This window comes from Pseudophryne corroboree (genome assembly GCF_028390025.1).
Source record: "Pseudophryne corroboree isolate aPseCor3 chromosome 3 unlocalized genomic scaffold, aPseCor3.hap2 SUPER_3_unloc_28, whole genome shotgun sequence".
NCBI classification, from domain to species: domain Eukaryota; kingdom Metazoa; phylum Chordata; class Amphibia; order Anura; family Myobatrachidae; genus Pseudophryne; species Pseudophryne corroboree.
The window spans coordinates 1,594,555-1,621,548 of record NW_026967517.1 but is presented as its reverse complement, the minus strand read 5'-3'; the positions used below and the strand labels follow the sequence as shown (position 1 = coordinate 1,621,548).

General features: G+C 46.2%; 1 protein-coding gene across 1 annotated transcript in view; it reads right to left on the bottom strand.

Annotated features, from left to right (window-relative positions):
- Positions 1-9,294: 9,294 nt before the first annotated feature.
- Positions 9,295-26,994, bottom strand: part of LOC134983889 (zinc finger protein 260-like) — a 185,480-nt gene continuing 167,780 nt past the window's right edge. Inside the window, exon 2 of the mRNA XM_063949498.1 lies at positions 9,295-11,662. Coding sequence (XP_063805568.1) covers positions 10,653-11,662 — 1,010 coding nt within the window. The 3' untranslated portion in view covers positions 9,295-10,652. The remainder of the gene's footprint in view (positions 11,663-26,994) is intronic.

Sequence of the window (26,994 nt, the reverse complement as noted above, 5' to 3'; positions counted from 1 at the left end):
ACTGTACTCATGGGTAAGCGTGGTCACGACCCGGCGAGGAATTGTTGGAGCGACTCTTTCTAAGGTATGTGTAAGACGCTTTTTAGAAAGATCACTCAAGAAAAATAGACTATAGAAATAAAATAAGAAAGCTTATGGCTGCTAAAAACCAGCAGCCCTCTTCACTATGGTCTGGCTCCTGCTACACCAAACAAAAAACTGATTTGCCTGAGCCAGGAGGTGGGGACATATGGACGGGCCCACTGCATGCTGGGAGGCCAAAAGCTTTGACCGTTTGGTGCAAATCCACTGTTGCGTCATCATATCCCAATGTTATTCTGTGGATAACCTGTGGACCCTGCAGGAGAAAAAACTTGCAGCAGCTGGGATAGAGTTACATGAAATGAGGAGCTGGTTAATAAGCTGGAGGAAATCACAGGAACTATACAGCAGCTGCAGCAAATAGAGTCAAAAGTTATCATAATGCTGATTCCATGGACCTGTGTGAGGCTGGCCGGGATGCTGATGCAAAAGGAGATCCAAGCAGGTGGTGAAGGAAACCTGCAGAGTTCCAGCCTAGATGTGGAAAGCTGTGGAGAGGTGGCTCTCTAGGAGAAGGTAGATCTGATGGCGGGTGACAAAGTGCCAGATGTGGCAGCTTCCAGGTACACATTGTGGATCCGGTGGTGGCTGTGGTCTCTCAGGGTCCGGTCTAGGATTGTCCATCAACCATTGATGATCAGGAATCATCGATGGTCTACCTGATGATACCTAGTTTTACCATCAAAGGCAGAGAGCCAGGTAGTTACCCGCCATTGATAGTAGCTGTGAAGATACAGAGTTCCAAATCACTCAGGCACAGTGGTAGATAAAAAAACAACGGTGGTTTATTGAACAGAATGGGCTATAAACAGCTCAGCACACTTCTTAGTCAGAGAGCATAGAATCTCTCCTTTCAACTCTCTGGTTAGCTCTACCAGTAGCTTCATATAGCAGGGGTGTGTGTGACATATTTGTCTAAGGATCTTACAGCATTGGAATACAATACATATTCTAATCAACGTGATTACATCAGCCAGAGATCAACCATGTCTGGTCAGCTCACTGTTGGACAATAGGGAGTAAACAAAAAGGGACAATGGTACCTTATATGACTCACCGTTTAAGTGTCCACTGTGGTGGTGGTGGTAGTAAACAATAGAAAACCAGGTCTAACATGAATACATTATCTAAAGTTGTAACAGATAACGTAACACAATTGCATATATTAATATTAAGGTTGATTTAAACACAATATTGGGTGAGCAGTAATGGACATGTTATGGAGAATGAGGAAACAGATGAATGTATAGGGATATGGGGATAAAAAGTACATATCTGACATGAGAAATGAGGCATAGCTATATTGTCACAGACATCTCATTTCCTCACAGTAGCCATGGGCCAGATGTTATTTCCCATCATTTACAGACTTCTGCCGCTGCACCGAGATGATAGGCTGTCAGCCAGTAGCCCTGCACCGCTCCGGCTCTTACATATAGTGTGCTGTTCCAACTGGGAATGGGATGCCCCATCCACCTCACTGACGTGACAGGCTCAGCTGTCAGTCATGAAGCCCCACTGCGCCCACTCTCTCCGTACTCATACAGACATGCCTTTCTGGGAGTGTCTCGTCCTGGTTGTCAGTGATGCAGCCCCACTGCACCCACTCTCTCCGTACTCATACATACATGCCTTTCTGGGAGTGTCTCATCCTGGTTGTCAGTGAGACAGTGTCTCTGGCATGTCACAATCCGGGTATCTGGACGCCATTACTTACCATTCAGATGTCTCCTGAGGCTGGCTCAGCGTTCCAGGGACGGATCTCGCCTGCGTTGCTGATGTCCATATTGTACATCTCCCTCCTGTCACTCTAAAGCGATGTCACAAGCGGCTTCATGTTAAGTCTTAGAATGGCGTCTCCAGCCCTCCGTGGCCTCTGCCGCCGTTCCTGTTTCCAGTATACAGATTCATCAGTGTGGCGTCTCATGCCTGCCACGGCCTCCGCTGTCATCCATGTGGTTCCAGTATGCAAGTTGTCAGTGTGGCGTCTCCTGCCCTCCTCGGCGTGCGCCGCCATTACTACTGAATCTCCACATGGTTTCTCAAACTAGCTTTCCCTCCAAGTGCTAACATGGGCGCAGCCATGTTGGTTTCTATCATATGCCTCAGTTTCCACCAATCCGCTGCTCTACTGGAATCTGCATAATTGTTCAGCCAATGCCTGCCTTGCTGCAGGTATAAATATCCTGTGCCTGAACCAGGAAATCGTCAGTGCTTTGGTTGTCAAACCTTGTTTCCAGTCTCTCTCTCCAGTGGTTGTTTTTCCAGGTTTCCAGCTCCTGTCTCCAGCCTCCACTAAGAGACCCGCACCAGCCTACCACCTGCGGTGCAGCCTGACTCTGCAGTCCTCCGTGACTACTCCAGTTTCCAGCTACAGATCCATCTGCTTCCAGCAGAGATCAGCTTCTCTTAAAGTGCCGGTGCTTTTCCTGCAGATTTCCACAAACCACCGGTACCAGTATTTCATCGCTCCCAAGCTTCATACGATCATTTGGCTGGTACCATCCAGCATCCACTCCGTGTTAACACCTGACTGGTTCCAACCAGTACCCACAACAGCTACTTCATCAACAGCGGACCAGCTTTCCGAGGAACATCAGCTGGTGTGTTCCTGGGCTATTCTCACTACTACAGTCGGGCCTGGTAAGGACTTTCCATCTCAAGGACAATAAGAACTGTACCTAATTCTACCAGAGCCCTGTGGCCATTGCCAACCCGTAGTACCCAGGAACTGTGATATACTTACTGTTGATTATAGTATTTATTTTACCACTGCTGTGACACATGGAGCTTGTTTAAAAAATGATTATTGACTTTTACTTTGGTTGTCGTGGTCACGCCTTCGGGCAATCTTCCTACGTGTAACTTACATGTCCAAGGGTCTGATTCAACCTCCCAGGTTCCACTACATCTCAGCCCCTACAACTGAGGCTTCCTCCCGTCAGCTCAGGCCCTCAGTTGTGACATGGCACAGCTGTGTAATCATGATGTGAGTGTGTATGCTTAGTGAGTACTGCTAGCAGCAAGCCTCACAGCTTAACTGCAGTGTAGCAGTGTGGTGGGTGTGGGGGTTAGAAGGGAGTTGCTACACCAATAAGTCAAGGAATGGAGTAGTTGGATGGGACTCACACAGCAGGTGGTCAAAAGCTTAAAAAGGAGTGGTTGGAAGGGGAAGGAACTGGTAGGTGTAGAAGGGATTATTGAAGGTAAGGACTCTCAAGGAAAATTGGAGTGGGATCCCACAGGTACCAAAGTGGGTAAAGAGCAGCTTTTAGGAAGGAAATAGGTAAGACAGACCCTGTGTTTGACCCTTCTTTACCTCATGCAGGGTCGATCTTTGGACTCTCCAGTTCCTCAGGGGGCTGTGGATCCTTTTTGCCCACTACCTGGCAGTTCTGTGGCTATCAGGCCACAAACCTCCCAGATGCCAGGCCTCCAGATAAACATGAAATGGTCATGGAGATGGTCCTGGGCTCTGTGGAGTAGGTGGAACAAGCAAAGGAAAGTTGTGACCCTTCTGAAGGGGCAATGGTGGACATTGTGAATGGTGAAGGGAAGGTTATTGTGGGAAAAGAGGGAGTTATGCCATATATCCCAGAAACATGGGTCCTCAGCCTATATGATGTGCCACCATTAATGTGGATTCTGTCTTGTCCGACCAAGCTTGATTTATGGGCTTTGTAATTTTTTTTAAGTAGGATAAAGGCTGAGTTTTTTATTTCTGCAGTGTCCACCGTGCCATCACTTACCTGTATGCTTACACGAAACAGAATGATGGAAAATTTACACGGTTTCTTTACATCTTCTGGGGGCCACTCCGAGATTAGACATTATGGCGTAATTACTCAGACGGGAATATAAAACAGAATAAAAAATAATAAGAATTTACTTACCGATAATTCTATTTCTCGTAGTCCGTAGTGGATGCTGGGGACTCCGTAAGGACCATGGGGATTAGCGGCTCCGCAGGAGACTGGGCACATCTAAAGAAAGCTTTAGGACTACCTGGTGTGCACTGGCTCCTCCCCCTATGACCCTCCTCCAAGCCTCAGATAGGATACTGTGCCCAGACGAGCGTACACAAAAAGGAAGGATTTTGAATCCCGGGTAAGACTCATACAAGCCACACCAATCACACTGTACAACTTGTGATCTGAACCCAGTTAACAGCATGATAACAGAGGAGCCTCTAGAAAAGATAGCTCACTACAGCAATAACCCGAATTTTTTGGTAACAATAACTATGTACCAGTATTGCAGACAATCCGCACTTGGGATGGGCGCCCAGCATCCACTACGGACTACGAGAAATAGAATTATCGGTAAGTAAATTGTTATTTTCTCTAACGTCCTAAGTGGATGCTGGGGACTCCGTAAGGACCATGGGGATTATACCAAAGCTCCCAAACGGGCGGGAGAGTGCGGATGACTCTGCAGCACCAAATGAGAGAACTCCAGGTCCTCCTCAGCCAGGGTATCAATTTTGTAGAATTTACAAACGTATTTGCTCCTGACCAAGTAGCTGCTCGGCAAAGTTGTAAAGCCGAGACCCCTCGGGCAGCCGCCCAAGATGAGCCCACCTTCCTTGTGGAGTGGGCATTTACAGATTTTTGGCTGTGGCAGGCCTGCCACAGAATGTGCAAGCTGACTTGTACTACAAATCCAACGAGCAATAGTCTGCTTAGAAGCGGGAGCACCCAGCTTGTTGGGTGCATACAGGATAAACAGCGAGTCAGATTTCCTGACTCCAGCCGTCCTGGAAACATATATTTTCAGGGCCCTGACAACGTCTAGCAACTTGGAGTCCTCCAAGTCCCTAGTAGCCGCAGGCACCACAATAGGTTGGTTCAGATGAACACTGAAACCACCTTAGGGAGAAACTGAGGACGAGTCCTCAATTCCGCCCTGTCCGAATGGAAAAACAGATAAGGGCTTTTACAGGATAAAGCCGCCCATTCTGACACGCGCCCGGCCCAGGCCAGGGCCAACAGCATGACCACTTTTCCTGTGAGATATTTTAACTCCACAGATTTAAGTGGGTCAAACCAATGTGACTTTTGGAACCCAAAAACTACATTGAGATCCCAAAGTGCCACTGGAGGCACAAAAGGAGGCTGTATATGCAGTACCCCCTTTTACAAACGTCTGAACTTCAGGGACTGAAGCTAGTTCTTTTTGGAAGAAAATTGACAGAGCCGAAATTTGAACCTTAATGGACCCCAATTTCAGGCCCATAGACACTCCTGTTTGCAGGAAATGTAGGAATCGACCCAGTTGAATTTCCTCCATCGGGCCTTACTGGCCTCGCACCACGCAACATATTTTTGCCAAATGCGGTGATAATGTTTTGCGGTTACATCCTTCCTGGCTTTGATCAGGATAGGGATGACTTCATCCGGAATGCCTTTTTCCTTCAGGATCCGGCATTCAACCGCCATGCCGTCAAACGCAGCCGCGGTAAGTCTTGGAACAGACAGGGTCCTTGCTGGAGCAGGTCCCTTCTAAGAGGTAGAGGCCACGGATCCTCCGTGAGCATCTCTTGAAGTTCCGGTTACCAAGTCCTTCTTGGCCAATCCGGCGCCACGAATATAGTGCTTACTCCTCTCCATCTTATCAATCTCAGTACCTTGGGTATGAGAGGCAGAGGAGGGAACACATACACTGACTGGTACACCCACGGTGTTACCAGAGCGTCTACAGCTATTGCCTGAGGGTCCCTTGACCTGGCGCAATACCTGTCGTGTTTTTCCCAACGGTTTATAATCATGTGGAAGACTTCTGGGTGAAGTCCCCACTCTCCCGGGTGGAGGTCGTGCTGAGGAAATCTGCTTCCCAGTTGTCCACTCCCGGAATGAATACTGCTGACAGTGCTATCACATGATTTTCCGCCCAGCGAAGAATCCTTGCAGCTTCTGCCATTGCCCTCCTGCTTCTTGTGCCACCCTGTCTGTTTACGTGGGTGACTGCCGTGATGTTGTCCGACTGGATCAACACCGGCTGACCTTGAAGCAGAGGTCTTGCTAAGCTTAGAGCATTGTAAATGGCCCTTAGCTTCAGGATATTTATGTGAAGTGATGTCTCCAGGCTTGACCATAAGCCCTGGATATTCCTTCCCTGTGTGACTGCTCCCCAGCCTCGCAGGTTGGCATCCGTGGTCACCAGGACCCAGTCCTGAATGCCGAATCTGCGGCCCTCTAGAAGATGAGCACTCTGCAACCACCACAGGAGGGATACCCTTGTCCTTGGTGACAGGGTTATCCGCTGATGCATCTGAAGATGCGACCCGGACCATTTGTCCAATAGGTCCCACTGGAAAGTTCTTGCGTGGAATCTGCCGAATGGGATTGCTTCGTAGGAAGCCACCATTTTTACCCAGAACCCTTGTGCATTGATGCACTGAGACTTGGCTCGGTTTTAGGAGGTTCCTGACTAGCTCGGATAACTCCCTGGCTTTCTCTTCCGGGAGAAAACACCTTTTTTCTGGACTGTGTCCAGGATCATCCCTAGGAACAGAAGACAAGTCGTCGGAACCAGCTGCGATTTTGGAATATTGAGAATCCAATCGTGCTGCCGCAACACTACCGGAGATAGTGCTACACCGACCTCCAACTGTTCCCTGGATCTTTCCCTTATCAGGGAATCGTCCAAGTAAGGGATAACTAAAATTCCCTTCCTTCGAAGAAATATCATCATTTCGGCCATTACCTTGGTAAAGACCCGGGGTGCCGTGGACCATCCATACGGCAGCGTCTGAACTGATAGTGACAGTTCTGTACCATCAACCTGAGGTACCCTTGGTGAGAAGGGTAAATTTTGACATGAAGGTAAGCATCCTTGATGTCCCGAGACATCATGTAGTCCCCTTCTTCCAGGTTCGCAATCACTGCTCTGAGTGACTCAATCTTGAATTTGAACCTCTGTATGTAAGTGTTCAAAGATTTTAGATTTAGAATCGGTCTCACGGCGAGGGGGAGACGTCTCGAATTCTAATTTGTACCCCCGAGATATCACCTGAAGGATCCAGGGGTCTACTTGCGAGTGAGCCCACTGCACGCTGAAATTCATTGAGACGGGCCCCCCACCATGCCTGATTCTGCTTGTAAAGCCCCAGCGTCATACTGAGGGCTTGGCAGAGGCGGGAGAGGGTTTCTGTTCCTGGGAACTGGCTGATTTCTGCAGCCTTTTCCCTCTCCCTCTGTTACGGGGCAGAAATGAGGAACCTTTTGCCCCTTGTCCACAAAAAGACTGCGCCTGATAATACGGCGTCTTCTCATGTTGAGAGGCGACCTGGGGTACAAACGTGGATTTCCCAGCTGTTGCCGTGGCCACCAGGTATGAAAGAACGATCCCCACTTACTTCACCCCTTAATAAGGCAATACTTCCAAATGCCATTTGGAATATGCATCACCTGACCACTGACGTGTCCATAACCCTCTACTGGTAGAAATGGACAACGCACTTAGACTTGATGCCAGTCGGCAAATATTCCGCTGTGCATCACGCATATATAGAAATGCATCTTTTAAATGCTCTATAGGCAAAAATATACTGTCCCTATCTAGGGTATCAATATTTTCAGTCAGGGAATCCGACCACGCCAACCCAGCACTGCACATCCAGGCTGAGGCTATTGCTGGTCGCAGTATAACACCAGTATGTGTGTAAATACATTTTAGGATACCCTCCTGCTTTCTATCAGCAGGATCCTTAAGGGCGGCCATCTCAGGAGAGGGTAGAGCCCTTACAAGCGTGTGGGCGCTTTATCCCCCCTAGGGGGTGTTTCCCAACGCACCCTAACCTCACCGAACATAATACCCCTTTTTGGTGGTACTCGTATTATCAGAAATGTGTAAAACATTTTTCATTGCCTCAATCATGTAACGTGTGGCCCTACTGGAAGTCACATTTGTCTCTTCACCGTCGACACTGGAGTCAGTATCCGTGTCGGCGTCTATATCTGCCATCTGAGGTAACGGGCGCTTTAGAGCCCCTGACGGCCTATGAGACGTCTGGACAGGCACAAGCTGAGTAGCCGGCTGTCTCATGTCAACCACTGTCTTTTATACAGAGCTGACACTGTCACGTAATTCCTTCCAACAGTTCATCCACTCAGGTGTCGACCCCCTAGGGGGTGACATCACTATTACAGGCAATCTGCTCCGTCTCCACATCATTTTTCTCCTCATACATGTCGACACAAACGTACCGACACACAGCACACACACAGGGAATGCTCTGATAGAGGACAGGACCCCACTAGCCCTTCTGGGAGACAGAGGGAGAGTTTGCCAGCACACACCAGAGCGCTATATATATACAGGGATAACCTTATATAAGTGTTTTTCCCCTTATAGCTGCTGTATTGTTAATACTGCGCCTTTATTAGTGCCCCCCCTCTCTTTTTTAACCCTTTCTGTAGTGTAGTGACTGCAGGGCAGAGCCAGGGGAGCTTCCCTCCAACTGAGCTGTGAGGGAAAATGGCGCCAGTGTGCTGAGGAGATAGGCTCCGCCCCTTTTTCGCAGACTTTTCTCCTGCTTTTTTTATGGATTCTGGCAGGGGTTAAAATTCATCCATATAGCCCTGGGGGCTATATGTGATGTATTTTCGCCAGCCAAGGTGTTTTTATTGCTGCTCAGGGCGCCCCCCCCTAGCGCCCTGCACCCTCAGTGACCGAAGTGTGCTGAGGAGCAATGGCGCACAGCTGCAGTGCTGTGCGCTACCTTGGTGAAGACAGGATGTCATCTGCCGCCGATTTTCTGGACCTCTTCTTGCTTCTGGCTCTGTAAGGGGGCCGGCGGCGCGGCTCCGGGACCCATCCAGGCTGGGCCTGTGATCGTCCCTCTGGAGCTAATGTCCAGTAGCCTAAGAAGCCCAATCCACTCTGCACGCAGGTGAGTTCGCTTCTTCTCCCCTTAGTCCCTCGATGCAGTGAGCCTGTTGCCAGCAGGTCTCACTGAAAATAACAAACCTAAACTAAAACTTTCACTAAGAAGCTCAGGAGAGCCCCTAGTGTGCACCCTTCTCGTTCGGGCACAGAGATCTAACTGAGGCTTGGAGGAGGGTCATAGGGGGAGGAGCCAGTGCACACCAGGTAGTCCTAAAGCTTTCTTTAGATGTGCCCAGTCTCCTGCGGAGCCGCTAATCCCCATGGTCCTTACGGAGTCCCCAGCATCCACTTAGGACGTTAGAGAAAAAAGCTTTAATGTAATAATTAGATGCAAACAAAAGCTTTTATTATGAAATCATACAGGGGAGTATCCGCACCATATAGATGTAACATACAACAAACCACCGCAGATGGAACCCGGGTGACTCTAATGCACATGATAATGTACAGGGTATATATGGATAGGATCTTGTATAAGAAAACACTCAGCACTCCTGATCAAGATGAGTGTCTGCAACAAGTTAGGCAAACTAGAAGTGAAAACACGTTCCAATGGCCGCCATATTGTCGTGCAGCAATACAGATTGTGCAAACTGGTATTAGACATTCACATTTACACAAAGCACAAGATACAAAATAAACAGCAGAAAAAAGACCTAAGCATTTGGGATGTATTATTTAGGAAGTAAATAGAGGTACATTAATGAAAAGCTGAGTAACAGTCATCAGTCTGCTTGTGAAGGTCTCTAGAGTGGAGGCCTCTTGGACTGTGCAAGGCAGTGAGTTCCATGGTCAAAGCTAAACGTTCAACCCATAAATGAATGACAGGAGATTCTTGGTACTGCTGGTAACAGTCCTTTATCTGTAGAAGCAAGCAAGCAGGGCAGTAAGGAGGCAGAAGCTGCTTCTAGTTCCTTGGACCATGTAATGTTGGGCTGGGAAGGTCAGTTAGCCAATTATTAAATAGATTTGTCATCTTAGAGGCAGCCGGTGAAGGGAGCAGAGAATGGGTGTTATGTGGCAGGAACGGGCTGGTTAGGTAACAGCTTGGCTGCTGCATTATGTACTATCTGCAAGCTCTGTAATTCTTTTGCTGGGTGACCCAGGTAGATGGTATTGCAGTAGTCTATGAACTTCTGAGGGAATCAAGTGCTTGATTCTGGCTATGGTCCACAGATGAAAGAACGAGGATTAGTATGTGGCAGATACCTGATGTCTGTGTCAGCCACATACCAGGACAACACAAAGATTCAGCACATGTTTAGTATTTTGCAATTCTGAACACCAAAGCATAAATCCAGATGGTTGGTAAAGCTGTAGTCTTGTCCTTTGTTGGTGAGCTTCTATTATGTTTCACAAAGACTGAGTCACAGCCAACTGGCATCATCCACCCCTGGAGCTCAGCTAGACAACCATTTAGGATTGGTATTAGGTTCTCAGTACATGGTGCAAAAAGCAGGTCATCTGCATAGCAGTGGTAGACCAGGCCATGACGTCTGATTATATCACCCAGTGGTAGCATGTATATTTTATAAAGCATAAGAGATCGGATTCACCCTTGAGGAACATTGGACGGCAGTGATAATTATACTCCAGAAGATGTAAATGGTTCCGTACTTGGGTAATGTCTAATATGTTCAACAAGAGCAGATTTATTTCTCTCAAAGCATGAAAATGGCTTCTCATCTGTGAAATCGCTGATGTTTAACAAGAACTGATTTCCGTGCAAAACATTTCCCACACTCAGAACAGGAAAATGGCTTCTCACCTGTGTGACTCCTCTGATGTCTAACAAGATGTGATGTCGATGAAAAACATTTCCCACACTCAGAACAGGAAAATGGCTTCTCACCTGTGTGACTCCTCTGATGTCTAACAAGATGTGATGTCGATGAAAAACATTTCCCACACTCAGAACAGGAAAATGGCTTCTCACCTGTGTGACTTCTCTGATGTATAACAAGATGTGATGTCGATGAAAAACATTTCCCACACTCAGAACAGGAAAATGGCATCTCACCTGTGTGACTTCTCTGATGTATAACAAAATATGATTTGCGTGCAAAACATTTCCCACACTCAGAACAGGAAAATGGCTTCTCACCTGTGTGATTTCTCTGATGTATAACTAAATGTGATTGGTGTGCAAAACATTTCCCACACTCAGAACAGGAATACGGCTTCTCACCTGTGTGACTTCTCTGATGTATAACTAAATGTGATTTGTGTGCAAAACATTTCCCACACTCAGAACAGGAATACGGCTTCTCACCTGTGTGACTTCTCTGATGTATAACTAAACATAATTTGTGTGCAAAACATTTCCCACACTCAGAACAGGAATACGGCTTATCACCTGTGTGACTTCTCTGATGTATAACAAAATATGATTTGCATGCAAAACATTTCCCACACTCAGAACAGGAAAATGGCATCTCACCTGTGTGATTTCTCTGATGTATAACTAAATGTGATTTGTGTGCAAAACATTTCCCACACTCAGAACAGGAATACGGCTTCACACCTGTGTGACATCTCTGATGTGTAACAAGAGCTGATTTCTGTGCGAAACATTTCCCACACTCAGAACAGGAATACGGCTTCTCACCTGTGTGACTTCTCTCATGTCTAACAAGATATGATTTATATGTAAAACATTTCCCACACTCAGAACATGAAAATGGCCTCTCACCTGCCTTAGCTGGCTGATGAGTAATAAGGTTTGTGTTCTGTGTAAAACATTTGGCATCTACAGAACAGGGAAACACTGTATCTACTCTCAGAGCTGTAACAGATGCACCAATATCAGAGTGATCAGGAGAACATTCCCCAGGATCAGGGGGATCAGCTGATAGAGCTGGATGTATAATTGGGGTAATGGGGTTATCTCCTGGAGAATCCTGTCTACGGTCATTATCCGTTATTTCAGAATCCAGGGATAACATTAGATGTCCTTCTGAGATATTCCTGCTTGTGTGTCCATCTCCTGGAAATAAAATACATTAATATATAAAATGAGTAGACAAGACTCAGGGTGTTACAGGATACAATATATCATTCTATAACAGACATTTTTACCTGTAATCATTGCTTTTATGTTTATTAAAAAACAAAAAACGGCTAGGATGCTTAGACTGGAGCTTGATCAACACTGAATGCTCATGTGGGATTACTAGAGGGGACGTGGACGCTCCTGTGGGATCACTAGAGGTGACGTGGACGCTCACGTGGAATTACTAGAGGTGACGTGGACGCTCACGTGGAATTACTAGAGGTTACACGGACGCTCACGTGGAATTACTAGAGGTTAAACGGACGCTCACGTGGAATTACTAGAGGTTACACGGACGCTCACGTGGGATTACTAGAGGAGACAGGGACGCTCACGTGGGATTACTAGAGGTGACAGGGATGCTCACGTGGGATTACTAGAGGTGACAAGGACGCTCACGTGGGATTACTAGAGGTGACACGGACGCTCCCGTGGAATTACTAGAGGTGACGTGGACGCTCCCGTGGAATTACTAGAGGTGACACGGGCGCTCACGTGGGATTACTAGAGGTGACACGGGCGCTCACATGGGATTACTAGAGGTGACACGGGCGCTCACGTGGGATTACTAGAGGTGACACGGGCGCTCACGTGGGATTACTAGAGGTGACACGGGTGCTCACGTGGGATTACTAGAGGTGACACGGATGCTCACGTGGGATTACTAGAGGAGACAGGGGCGCTCACGTGGGATTACTAGAGGAAACAGGGACGCTCACGTGGGATTACTAGAGGAGACAAGAACGCTCACGTGGGATTACTAGAGGAGACAAGGACGCTCACGTGGGATTACTAGAGGTGACACGGACGCTCACGTGGGATCACTAGAGGTGACGTGGATGCTCACGTGGAATTACTAGAGGTGACGTGGATGCTCACGTGGGATTACTAGAGGAGACATGGACGCTCATGTGGGATTACTAGAGGTGACATGGGCACTCATGTGGGATTACTAGAGGTGACACGGACGCTCATGTGGAATTACTAGAGGTGACACGGACGCACATGTGGGATTACTAGAGGTGACACGGACGCTCATGTGGGATTACTAAAGGTGACATGGACGCTCACGTGGGATTACTGGAGGTGACATGGGCTTTGCAATAATAAAACAGCAAAGAAGAGAAAGTGCTGTCCTGTTTGCGCACTAATAAATAATATATAACCTTTATTAAGTACAGTAAAGTATGTAAGATAAATCAGTGATATATAAAACACAAAGGTAAATGTATAAAGGTGAATAAAGTAATCAAAAGACAATTGTATTTGTTGTTAAACATCGGCATGTATATTATATTGGGGGATAATTGATTCAGTGCTGGTAATCCTGGTCAGTAAGAATATATTAATATATTACACCCATACGAGGATGGGATAAATTACACATTTAATAATATTGTGGCAGAGTTTCCTCCAGCGGTAATCTCAATGTAACATCATACTGTATGTATAAACATTTTATGGGGGGGGGGATTCAGTTCATCGCAAAAACTCCCTAATTAGCCGCAAAAAGTTATTGGTGATAATTCTCCATAGGTTTTTTATTTTGCTCACAAATGTCTGCAGTGCAGTGTTAGGAGGAACTCATTTAAATAAGATTTTAAACCTACCGGTAAATCTATTTGTCCTAGTCCGTAGAGGATGCTGGGCACTCCGTAAGGACCATGGGGTATAGACGGGCTCCGCAGGAGACATGGGCACCTAAAAATAACTTTTCCTATGGGTGTGCACTGGCTCCTCCATTTATGCCCCTCCTCCAGACCTCAGTTAGAGAACTGTGCCCAGAGGGGATGGACACTACAAGGCAGGATTTAAAAATCCAAGGGCAAGATTCATACCAGCCCACACCAATCATACCATGTAACCTGGATCATACATAACCAGTTAACCGTATGAACAACAACAGTGACGGTCCAAAACCGACTCCAACTGTAACATAACCCTTACGGAAGCAACAACTATATACAAGTCTTGCAGAGTTTCCGCACTGGGACGAGCGCCCAGCATCCTTGCTAAAAAGTCCGGACCATTCCCTACTACATTCCAGCAAAAGATCCATACCGGAAGGTGTCTGTTATTTGGCTGAGCTGTTGAACTTTGTCCACCGCACTGCATGAGGAGCTCACCATTTACCACCTTGGAGCAACATATCCTCTAGCGGTAAAAGCCACAATTTTGGATATATACACCTCCTAAATCTGTAGTTGCTGGACATATTAACTATTGGTGGAACAAATCTGGAACGGACTTTCCTAATTCAATACCACCTATATTCCTGGCCTATGGGTAACCCTGGTTTTATTTATTCTACCATGTGTACTTTTTAATGTCATTATTTGGAACTACCATTGATGGTTTATATTCCCATATTAAATACATTTATTTTTAACTAAACATTGAATTATCAGATATTGTTGTTGTTTTATGTAATAATCTAGCGCAGCCTCAATTGCTTTTTTTGTATATCAAAATAGGTCTGACCGAACCGCCCGGTTTCGGGACCACAAAGAGGGTCGAGTAGTAGCCTCTTCCCTGCTGGTTCAAGGGAACCCTGATAATTACTTGCTGTAGACCCAGCGTTTGAATTGCAGCTAACACTACATTCCATTCTGGTGTAGAAGCTGGTAATGCGACTTAAAAAATCGGCGCGGGGGCACCTCTTCGAATTCCAGTTTGTAACCCTGGGAAACTATTATCAGCACCCAAGGATTCAGGTCTGAGATGACCCAGGCCTGGCTGAAAAGTCGAAGACGTGCCCCCACCTGTGCAGACTCCCTCAGGGGAGCCCCAGCGTCATGCTGAGGGTTTTGCAGTAGCCGGGGAGGACTTTTGTTCCTGGGCACCGGTCGACCATTGGGAATAGACGGGCTCCGCAGGAGACTGGGCACTCTAAAGAAAGATTTAGTACTACCTGGTGTGCACTGGCTCCTCCCTCTATGCCCCTCCTCCAGACCTCAGTTAAGGAAACTGTGCCCGGAAGAGCTGACAGCACTGGAATCCAGGTTAAGACTCATACCAGCCACACCAATCACACTGTATAACTTGTGGTAACATACCCAGTTGACAGCATGAACAACAAACGAGCATCACTCAACAGATGCCACGTAACATAACCCTTTAGTAAGCAATAACTATATACACGTATTGCAGAAAGTCCGCACTCGAGACGGGCGCCCAGCATCCACTACGGACTACGAGAAATAGATTTACCGGTGAGTAAAATCTCATTTTCTCTAACGTCCTAGTGGATGCTGGGGACTCCGTAAGGACCATGGGGATTATACCAAAGCTCCCAAACGGGCGGGAGAGTGCGGATGACTCTGCAGCACCGACTGGGCAAACACAAGGTCCTCCTCAGCCAGGGTATCAAACTTGTAGAATTGTGCAAATGTGTTTGAACCCGACCAAGTAGCAGCTCGGCAAAGCTGTAATGCCGAGACCCCTCGGGCAGCCGCCCAAGAAGAGCCCACCTTCCTTGTGGAATGGGCTTTCACTGATTTTGGATGCGGCAATCCAGCCGCAGAATGAGCCTGCTGAATCGTGTTACAGATCCAGCGAGCAATAGTTTGCTTTGAAGCAGGAGCACCCAGCTTGTTGGATGCATACAGGATAAACAGCGAGTAAGTCTTCCTGACTCCAGCCGTTATGGTTACATAAATCTTCAAAGCCCGGACTACGTCAAGTAACTTGGAATCCTCCAAGACACGAGTAGCCGCAAGCACCACAATAGGTTGGTTCAAATGAAAAGATGACACCACCTTTGGCTGAAATTGCGGACGAGTCCGCAATTCTGCCCTGTCCATATGGAAAACCAGATAGGGGCTTTTACATGACAAAGCCGCCAATTCTGACACACGCCTAGCCGAAGCTAAGGCCAACAGCATGACCACTTTCCACATGAGATACTTTAGCTCCACGGTTTTAAGTGGCTCAAACCAGTGGGATTTCAGGAAACCCAACACCACGTTAAGATCCCAAGGTGCCACTGGTGGCACAAAAGGGGGCTAAATATGCAGCACTCCCTTAACAAACGTCTGAACCTCAGGCAGTGAAGCCAGTTCTTTTTGAAAGATAATGGATAGGGCCAAAATCTGGACCTTTATGGACCCTAATTTTAGGCCCAAAGACACTCCTGACTGTAGGAAGTGCAGGAACCGTCCGAGCTGGAATTCCTCTGTAGGGGCCTTCCTGGCCTCACACCAAGTAACATATTTTCGCCATATACGGTGATAATGCTTTGCTGTCACGTCCTTCCTAGCCTTTATCAGCGTAGGAATAACTTCTCCAGAATGCCTTTTTCTGCTAGGATCCGGTGTTCAACCGCCATGCCGTCAAACGCAGCTGCGGTAAGTCTTGGAACAGACAGGGCCCCTGTTGCAACAGGTCCTGTCTGAGAGGCAGAGGCCATGGGTCCTCTGTGAGCATTTCTTGCAGTTCCGGGTACCAAGTCCTTCTTGGTCAATCCGGAACAATGAGTATTGTTCTCACTCCTCTTTCTTACAATTCTCAGCACCTTTGGTATGAGAGGAAGAGGAGGAAACGCATAGACCGACTGGAACACCCACGGTGTTACTAGTGCGTCCACAGCTATCACCTGAGGGTCCCTTGACCTGGCGCAATACCTTTTTAGCTTTTTGTTGAGGCGGGACGCCATCATATCCACCTGTGGCAGTTCCCATCGATTTACAATCTGCGTGAAGACTTCTTGATGAAGTCCCCACTCTCCCGGGTGGTGAAGACTTCTTGATGAAGTCCCCACTCTCCCGGGTGGAGGTCGTGCCTGCTGAGGAAGTCTGCTTCCCAGTTGTCCACTCCCGGAATGAACACTGCTGACAGTGCTTGCACGTGATTCTCCGCCTAACGAAGAATCCTGGTGGCTTCCGCCATTGCACCCTGCTTCTTGTGCCGCCCTGGCGGTTTACATGGGCCACTGCGGTGATGTTGTCTGACTGAATCAGCACTGGTTGGTTTCAAAGCAGAGGCTCCGCTTGACTCAGGGCGTTGTATTTGGCCCTTAGTTCCAGGATATTGATGTGCAGACAAGACTCCCGACTTGACCACAGCCCTTGGAAGTTTCTTCCCTGAGTGACTGCCCCCCATCCTCGGAGGCTTGCATCCGTGGTCACCAGGACCCAGTCCTGTGTGCCGAACCTGCGGCCTTCGAGGAGGTGAGCACTTTGCAGCCACCACAGAAGAGACACCCTAGCCCTGGGGGACAGGGTGATCAGCCGATGCATCTGAAGATGCGATCCGGACCACTTGTCCAACAGATCCCACTGAAAGATCCTCGCATGGAACCTGCCGAAGGGAATGGCTTCGTATGACGCCACCATCTTTCCCAGGAGTCGCGTGCAGTGATGCACCGATACCTGTTTCGGTTTTAGGAGGTCTCTGACCAGAGTCACGAGCTCCTGAGCCTTCTCCGCCGGGAGAAACACCTTCTTCTGGCCTGTGTCCAGAATCATGCCCATAAAGGGCAGACGCGTCGTAGGAATCAGCTGCGACTTTGGAATATTCAGGATCCACCGGTGTTGTTGCAACACTTCCTGAGAGTGTGCTAGGCCGATCAGCAACTGCTCCCTGGACCTCGCCTTTATGAGGAGATTGTCCAAGTATGGAATAATTGTAACTCCTTGCTTTCGAAGGAGTACCATCATCTCCGCCATTACCTTGGGAAATATTCTCGGTGCCGTGGACAGGCCAAACGACAACGTCTGGAATTGGTAATGACAGTCCTGTACCACAAACCTGAGGTACTCCTGATGAGGTGGATAAATGGGGACATGCAAGTAAGCATCCATGATGTCCAGCGACACCATAAAATCCCCCTCTTCCAGGCTTGCAATGACCGCTCTGTGCGATTCCATTTTGAACTTGAATTTCTTCAGATAAATGTTCAGGGATTTTAAATTCAAAATGAGTCTGACCGAACCGTCCGGTTTCGGCACCACAAACATTGTGGAATAGTAGCCCCATCCCTGTTGAAGAAGGGGAACCTTCACCACCACCTGCTGGAGATATAACTTGTGAATTGCCGCCAACACTACCTCCCTTTCCATGGGAGAAGCCGGCAGGGACGATTTTAGGTAACGGTGAGGGGGCGTCACTTCGAATTCCAGCTTGTATCCCTGAGACACAATTTGTATAGCCCAAGGATCCACCCGTGAGCGAACCCACTGGTGGCTGAAATTTCGGAGACGTGCCCCCACCGCTCCTGACTCCGCCTTTGGAGCCCCAGCGTCACGCGGTGGATTTAGTGGAGGCTTTTTTTGAATGAAAGAACTGCATTTGGTAATACGGTGCTCTGGCTGTGAGAGAACATATGGCAAAAAAATTTGACTTCCCAGCCGTTGCTGTGGAAACCAGGTCCGAGAGACCGTCCCCAAACAATTCCTCACCCTTGTAAGGTAAAACCTCCATGTGTTTTTTAGAGTCGGCATCACCAGTCCACTGCCGAGTCCACAGGACCCTTCTGGCAGAAATCGACATTGCGTTTACTCTAGAGCCCAGTAGGCAAATATCCCTCTGGGCATCCCTCATATATAAGACAGTGTCTTTGATATGTCCCAGGGTCAGTAAAATAGTCTCCCTGTCCAGGGTATCTATCCCCTCAGACAGAGTATGTGTCCATGCTGCTACCGCACTACACATCCAGGCCGAAGCTGTTGCTGACCTCAGTAGAGTACCAGAATGTGTATAAACAGACTTCAGGATACCTTCCTGCTTCCTATCCGCAGGATCCTTTAGGGCGGCCGTATCCTGTGACGGCAGGGCCACCTTCTTAGATAAGCGTGTCAACGCCTTATCTACCCTGGGGGAGGATTCCCAGCGTAACCTGTCGGTTGGCGGGAAAGGGTAAGCCATAAGCAATCTTTTGGAAATTACTACTTTCCTATCAGGGGAATACCACGCTTTTTCACACAATTCATTTAATTCATGTGAAGGGGGAAAAGTCACTTCTTGCTTCTTCTCCCCATACATATAAACCCTCTTGTCAGGGACAGGGTTTTCCTCTGATATGTGCAACACATCCTTCATTGCTATAATCATGTAGCGGATGGCTTCAGTCAATTTAGGCTGCAACTTAGCATCATCGTCATCAACACTGGAGTCAGAATCCGTGTCGATATCTGTGTCAACAATCTGGGATAGCGGGCGCTTTTGAGACCCTGACGGCCTCTGAGCTGTAGGATCAGACATGGGTTGAGACCCTGACTGTCCCAAGGCTTCAGCTTTATACAACCTCTTATGCAAGGAGCTTATGTTATCATTTAACACCTTCCACATATCCATCCAGTCAGGTGTCGGCGCCGTCGGCGGAGACACGTCATTCATCTGCACTTGTTCTGCCTCCACGTATCCTTCCTCGTCAAACATGTCGACACAAACGTACCGACACACTGCACACACCCAGGGAATGCTCACTTTAGGACAGGACCCCCACAAAGGCCTTTTGGGGACACAGAGAGAGAGTATGCCAGCACACACCCCAGCGCTATATAACCCCAGGGATTACACAGTAATTTAGTGTTTACCCAGTAGATGCTGTTTATGACAATTTGCGCCTAAATTTATGTGCCCCCCCCCCCCCTCTCTTTTTACCCTTTTTCTACCTGGATACTGCAGGGGAGAGCCTGGGGAGCTTCCTCTCAGCGGAGCTGTGGAGAGAAAATGGCGCTGGTGAGTGCTGAGGAAGAAGGCCCCGCCCCTCAGCGGCGGGCTTCTGTCCCGGGTCTGTGTAAATAAAATGGCGGGGGCTCGTACATATATACAGTGGCCGGCTGTATATATGTGTCTTTTTGCCAAGAGGTATCCTAATTGCTGCCCAGGGCGCCCCCCCCCCCCCTGCGCCCTGCACCCTACAGTGACCAGAGTGTGTGGGTAGTGTGGGCGCAATGGCGCACAGCTGCAGTGCTGTGCGCTACCTCATGTGAAGACAGGAGTCTTCTGCCACCGATTTCGATGGCTTCTTGCTTCTGCCGGCTTCTGACTTTGCGAGGGGGACGGCGGCGCGGCTCCGGGAACGTACGACCAACGTACCTGTGTTCGATCCCTCTGGAGCTAATGGTGTCCAGTAGGCCTAAGAAGCGCAACCTAGCTTCAGTGAGTAGGTTTGCTTCTCTTCCCTCAGTCCCTCGTAGCAGAGAGTCTGTTGTCAGCAGAAGCTCTCTGAAAATAAAAAACCTAACTAAAATACTTTCTTATTAGCAAGCTCAGGAGAGCCCACTAAAAGCACCCAGCTCTGGCCGGGCACAGATTCTAACTGAGGTCTGGAGGAGGGGCATAGAGGGAGGAGCCAGTGCACACCAGTAGTACTAATTCTTTCTTAGAGTGCCCAGTCTCCTGCGGAGCCCATCTGTTCCCCATGGTCTTTACGGAGTCCCCAGCATCCACTAGGACGTTAGAGAAAATTTGATTTACCTGCGGTAGCTGTGGAAACCAGGTCCGTCAGCCCATCCCCAAACAATACGTCTCCCTTATAGGGTAGGACTTCCATATGTTTTTTGGAATCCGCATCACCCGTCCATTGGCGAGTCCATAAGGATCGTCTCGCTGAGATAGACATGGCATTGGCTCTGGAAGCTAGCAATCCAATATCCCTTTGACCATCTCTCATAAATAAGACTGCGTCTTTAATATGGGCTAGAATTAACAATATAGTATCTCTATCCATGGTATCAAATTCAGCCGTCAGATCATCTGTCCATGCTGAAATTGCGCTACATACCCATGCCGACACAATAGTCGGTCTTAGCACAGCTCCAGTATGCGAATAAATAGACTTTAAAGTAGTCTCCTGCCTGCGATCTGCAGGATCCTTGAGGGCCGCTGTGTCTGGAGACGTTAGCGCCACTTTCTTGGACAGGCGCGTTAAGGCCTTGTCCACAGTGGGAGGTGATTCCCAACGCCCCCTGTCCTGTTTAGGGAAGGGGTATGCCATATAAATAATTTTTGGGATCTGCGGTCTCTTCTCCGGAGTCTCCCAAGCCTTTTCAAAGAACTCATTTAGTTCATGAGATGTGGGAAAATAAATAATCTGTTTCTTACCCTTAAACATGTGTACCCTTGTGGTCGGGGACCGAGGGTTCATCCACAATATGCAACACATCCCTTATTGCCACAATCATACACTGAATGTTTTTGTCACCTTAGGTTGCAATTTTACTTCATCATAGTCGACACTGGAATCAATGTCCGTGTCGGTAGTAGTGTCCACAATTTGTGCTAAGGGACGTTTTTGCGACCCCGACGGGCCCTGTGAGTCGGTCCAATTCGAGGATTGACCCCCTGATGCCTCCCTGGATTCAGCCTTATCAAGCCTCTTATGTAAAGATGCCACACTTGCATTCAACATATGCCACATGTCCATCCATTCCTGAGTCGGCACCAGCGATGGGGACACACCACTCATTTGCTCCACCTCCTCCTTGGAGAAGCGTTCCGCCTCAGACATGTCGACACGCACGTACCGACACCCCACACACAGGGATCAACCTACAAGGGGACAAAACCCCAACCAGGCCCTTAGGAGAGACAGAGAGAGAGTATGCCAGCACACACCCAGCTCCTAAATAACACCGGAAAAAATAAATGACCAGATAGCGTATATATATATATATATATATATATATATATATATATATATATATATATATATATATCTCCATCCAATTCCCACTCACTGCGTTACCAATGTGCCCCCCAGCAGGGGAGAGACCGGGGAGCCAGCGTTCTCATGCAGCTTCTGTGGAGAAAATGGCGCTGGTTAGTGCTGAGGATCAAGCTCCGCCCACCCGACGGCGGGCTTCGGTCCCAGTGCAATTGTAATAAAATGGCGGGGGATCTGTGATTTACTGCCTCCGCAGCCTAATCATACTCTTTGTGCATCACACTTTGAGGATTATTGCTGCCCAGGGTGCCCCCCCCCCCCCCTGCACCCTGCACCCATCAGTGCTGCCTCTGTGTGTTGTGTCTGGGAGCAATGGCGCGCAGCGGTACCTCACGAAGACCTGAAGTCTTCTGCCACCTGAGATGTCTTCTATCTTCTCATACTCGCCCGGCTTCTATCTTCCAGCATCTGTGAGGAGGACGGCGGCGCGGCTCCAGGACGAACCCCAGGGCGAGACCTGTGTTCCGACTCCCTCTGGAGCTAATGGTGTCCAGTAGCCTTAGAAGCAGAGCCTGTCAGTTAAGTAGGTCTGCTTCTCTCCCCTCAGTCCCCTGATGCAGGGAGCCTGCTGCCAGCAGTGCTCCCTGAAAATAAAAAACCTAACAAAATTATTTTTCTACAGAAAACTCAGGAGAGCTCTCTGCAGTGCACCCATTCTCCTCTGGGCACAGAATCTAACTGGAGGAGGGGCATAGAGGGAGGAGCCAGTGCACACCCATAGGAAAAGTTCTTTTTAGGTGCCCATGTCTCCTGCAGAGCCCGTCTATACCCCATGGTCCATACGGAGTCCCCAGCATCTTCTAGGACGTAAGAGAAAAAGGCTTTGTAGATGTTTACTATTGTATTGTTCTACTGACATATAGTTTCTTACTGTATTGTCTTACTGACCTATAGTTTCTTACTGTATTGTCTTACTGACCTATAGTTTCCTACTGTATTGTCTTACTGACCTATAGTTTCCTACTGTATTGTCTTACTGACCTATAGTTTCCTACTGTATTGTCTTACTGACCCATAGTTTCCTTCTGTATTGTCTTACTGACCTATAGTTTCCTTCTGTATTGTCTTACTGACCTATAGTTTCCTACTGTATTGTCTTACTGACCTACAGTTTCCTACTGTATTGTCTTACTGACCTACAGTTTCTTACTGTATTGTCTTACTGACCTAGTTTCTTACTGTATTGTCTTACTGACCTACAGTTTCCTACTGTATTGTCTTACTGACCTATAGTTTACTGTATTGTCTAACTGACCTATAGTTTCTTACTGTATTGTCTTACTGACCTATAGTTTATTATTGTATTGTCTTACTGACCTATAGTTTCTTACTGACCTATGGTGTCTTACTGTATTGTTTTACTGACCTAGTTTCCCACTGTATTGTATTACTGAAATACAGTTTCCTTTTGTATTGTCTTACTGACCTACAGTTTCCTTTTGTATTGTCTTACTGACCTACAGTTTCCTTTTGTATTGTCTTACTGGCCTACAGTTTTCTACTGTATTGGCTAACTTACCTGTTTCCTACTGTATTGTCTTACTGACCTAGTTTCCTACTGTTTTGTCTTACTGACCTGTAGTTTCCTATTGTATTGTCTTTACTGACCTATAGTTTCTTCTGTATTGTCTTACTGACCTATAGTTTCCTACTGTATTGTCTAACTGACCTATAGTTTCCTTATGTATTGTCTTACTGACCTATAGTTTCTTCTGTATTGTTTTACTGACCTATAGTTTCTTCTGTATTGTTTTACTGACCTAGTTTCTTCTGTATTGTTTTACTGACCTAGTTTCCTTCTGTAATGTCTTACTGACCTATAGTTTCTTCTGTATTGTTTTACTGACCTATAGTTTCCTACTGTATCACTGTCTTACTGACCTATAGTTTCCTGTCTTACCGACCTATATAGTTTCCTACTGTATTGTCTTACTGACCTATAGTTTCCTACTGTATTGTCTTACGGACCTATATAGTTTCCTACTGTATTGTCTTACTGACCTATTGTTTCTTCTGTATTGTCTTACTGACCTATAGTTTCTTACTGTATTGTCTTAGGGCCCTACACAGTAAAAGATTATCTGTCCAATCTGGCTGATTGGAAAGAAAATCTGGCAATGTCTGGGAGCACATGGCAATTTACTATTTGCTCTCAAAGATTGGAAAACAGACAAAAATGGACTTTCAGTCAAATTGGTTACATTTGTTTCATTAAACCAATTTATCTGAACTTGATTTTGGGAGCAAATGGTTGATTGTCATTTGCTCCCAGACATTGCCAGATTTTCTTTCCAATCAGCTAGATTGGACAGATAATCTTTAAGTGTGTAGGGCCCTTTACTGACCTATAGTTTCTGACTGTATTGTTTTACTGACCTATAGTTTCTTCTGTAATGTTTTACTGACCTATAGTTTCTTCTGTAATGTTTTACTGACCTATAGTTTCTTCTGTATTGTCTTACTGACCTAGTTTCCTTCTGTATTGTCTTACTGACCTATAGTTTCCTTCTCTATTGTCTTGCTGACCTATAGTTTCTTCTGTATTGTCTTACTGACCTATAGTTTCCTTCTCTATTGTCTTGCTGACCTATAGTTTCTTCTGTATTGTCTTACTGACCTATAGTTTCTTCTGTATTGTTGTACTGACCTAGTTTCCTTCTGTAATGTCTTACTGACCTATAGTTTCTTCTGTATTGTCTTACTGACCTATAGTTTCTTCTGTATTGTCTTACTGACCTATAGTTTCTTCTGTAATGTCTTACTGACCTATAGTTTCTTCTGTATTGTCTTACTGACCTAGTTTCCTTCTGTATTGTCTTACTGACCTATAGTTTCCTTCTCTATTGTCTTGCTGACCTATAGTTTCCTTCTCTATTGTCTTGCTGACCTATAGTTTCTTCTGTATTGCCTTACTGACCTATAGTTTCTTCTGTATTGTCTTACTGACCTATAGTTTCCTTCTGTATTGTTTTACTGACCTATAGTTTCCTTCTGTATTGCCTTACTGACCTATAGTTTCTTCTGTATTGTTGTATTGACCTAGTTTCCTTCTGTATTGTCTTACAGACCTATAGTTTCTTCTGTAATGTCTTACTGACCTAAAGTTTCTTCTGTATTGTCTTACTGACCTATAGTTTCTTCTGTATTGTCTTACTGACCTATAGTTTCCTTCTGTATTGTCTTACAGACCTATAGTTTCCTATATACATAGTTTTCCTGTCTATGTATGGTAGGTATGGAAGAGATACCTACCATACATAGACAGTATATATTAGCCTCAGCCTCTCCCTTCTGAAAATGATAATGAATAAGGTGTGTGTGTGGATACCATGCACATGTAACTGATTCTATTTACAGGAAACAATAGGGAGAGCCCACGGATCTCTGGCAGTGTTCTAGATGGTTAAGTATTACACATATGAATATATTTCTTCTAAATAAAATATTTTTCACCCTGATTGATATAATACTGATAGTAAGACAATTCAGTCAATAGTAATCTTTCTTTTAATTAAGTAAGATCCATATATATGAATTTTTAGTGCATAGTTATTAAAGGTTATATTTTAATTGCAATTAAGTTAACAAGAGTGCTCCCAAAAAGGAAGTTTATTTCTTTCTTTCCGGACCGCTCTTCTATGCAGAAGGGAAATATCTGCTGTTTATTGAGAGATGCTCCCTGTAAGGAATTTACCACTTGCAGCTGAAATTGCAAAAGACCCCACCCCTTGCATCAGGTAAATTAATGCCTCCTATGATTAGGACTTCTCCCTTTAAAGCCATTTTAGTGATGTCCAACAATAGATTCCTGTCCAAATCCTGCCCCAGGCCACGTGGTCTAGAGATCACCCCAATGCGAATAATGTCCTTTTTCACGATTTCTGTGGTGACCAAAAGGGCCTGATTTGTCTTCAATATTTTGTATTAATTGAAGTAGCATTTATGCTTTTTTCCCACATACATTGCTACCCTTCCTCCTACACTGACCATTCTATCCTTCCTAAATAAATTGTATCCTGGTATAGCTATGTCCCAGTCATGATTCTCATTGCACTATGACTCTGTAATTGCCACAATATCCAGGTTATCCCTGGTCATTATCACAATTAGCTCTGTAATTTTGTCTCCTAATCTCCTAGCATTTGCACACATAGCTTTAAGAATTATGTCTGTGCATCTGTTATTAGTAGCCATGTCCAGACAGTACAAAATAAATGACAAGTTTAAAGTTGAAATTACCTGTTTGGTGATGTTGTTCAGTATTTGGTATTTGTTTTTTTAACTAATCAGGAATCACAAACTGTCCTTTACACCACGACTACACCTCACTAAATGAAAAGATATAGTAAACATGACACAAATGGCCAAATAGGTCTACTATATACAAGGAGTTTTTTAATACCTGCATCATCTAACAAAATGAAGGTTATTTAATAAATGGTTGCTAAACTGAGAAATTTAGATCCCATACAAATTAGGCGCTTTACAAAAAACACACTACTACTTATATATGATCCCTAAAAACTTCTGCTTGTTACTTTTAATAACACTATAGTGATGTGTGTAATAACTCTCTTCATCTGATGTTTGTCATGGATAACCTTGTGTTATAAACACCCAACTGAGAACTGGGATGATGGCAGAGGATGGTGTAGAATAAGAGATTGCTGTAGTGACTGAGCAATGAGAATATGTTACTTCTGTAATAAGTGTTTATTACTCACCTGTGCTGATATCTGTAGGGATCTCCTCCTCCTTACACTGCTGATCACCCCTCACATACGTCTCTTCTTCTCCCTCTGTATCTTCTGTCATCATATCAGTCGCATATGTCTTTTCTTCTCCCTCTGTATCTTCTGCCTTTATATCAGTCACATACGTCTCTTCTTCTCCCTCTGTATCTTCTGTCATCATATCAGTCACATACGTCTCTTCTTCTTCCTCTGTATCTTTTGCCTTTATATCAGTCACATACGTCTCTTCTTCTCTCCTTATATCTTCTGCCTTTATATCAGTCACATACGTCTCTTTTTCTTCCTCTATATCTTCTGCCTTTATATCAGTCACATATGTCTCTTCTTCTCTCCTTATATCTTCTGCCTTTATACGAGAAAGACGTTCTACCTAAATAACCCAAAAAAATATGATTTTGGTACTTACCGATAAATCCATTTCTCTGAATCCTCTAGGGGACACTGGAGTCTTATACAGTAGGGGTGTGAAGCTTGCAACCGGAGGTGTGGCACAATCTAAAATTAGCATTGTCTGCACAGCTGGCTCATTCCCCCTTCACATCCCTCCT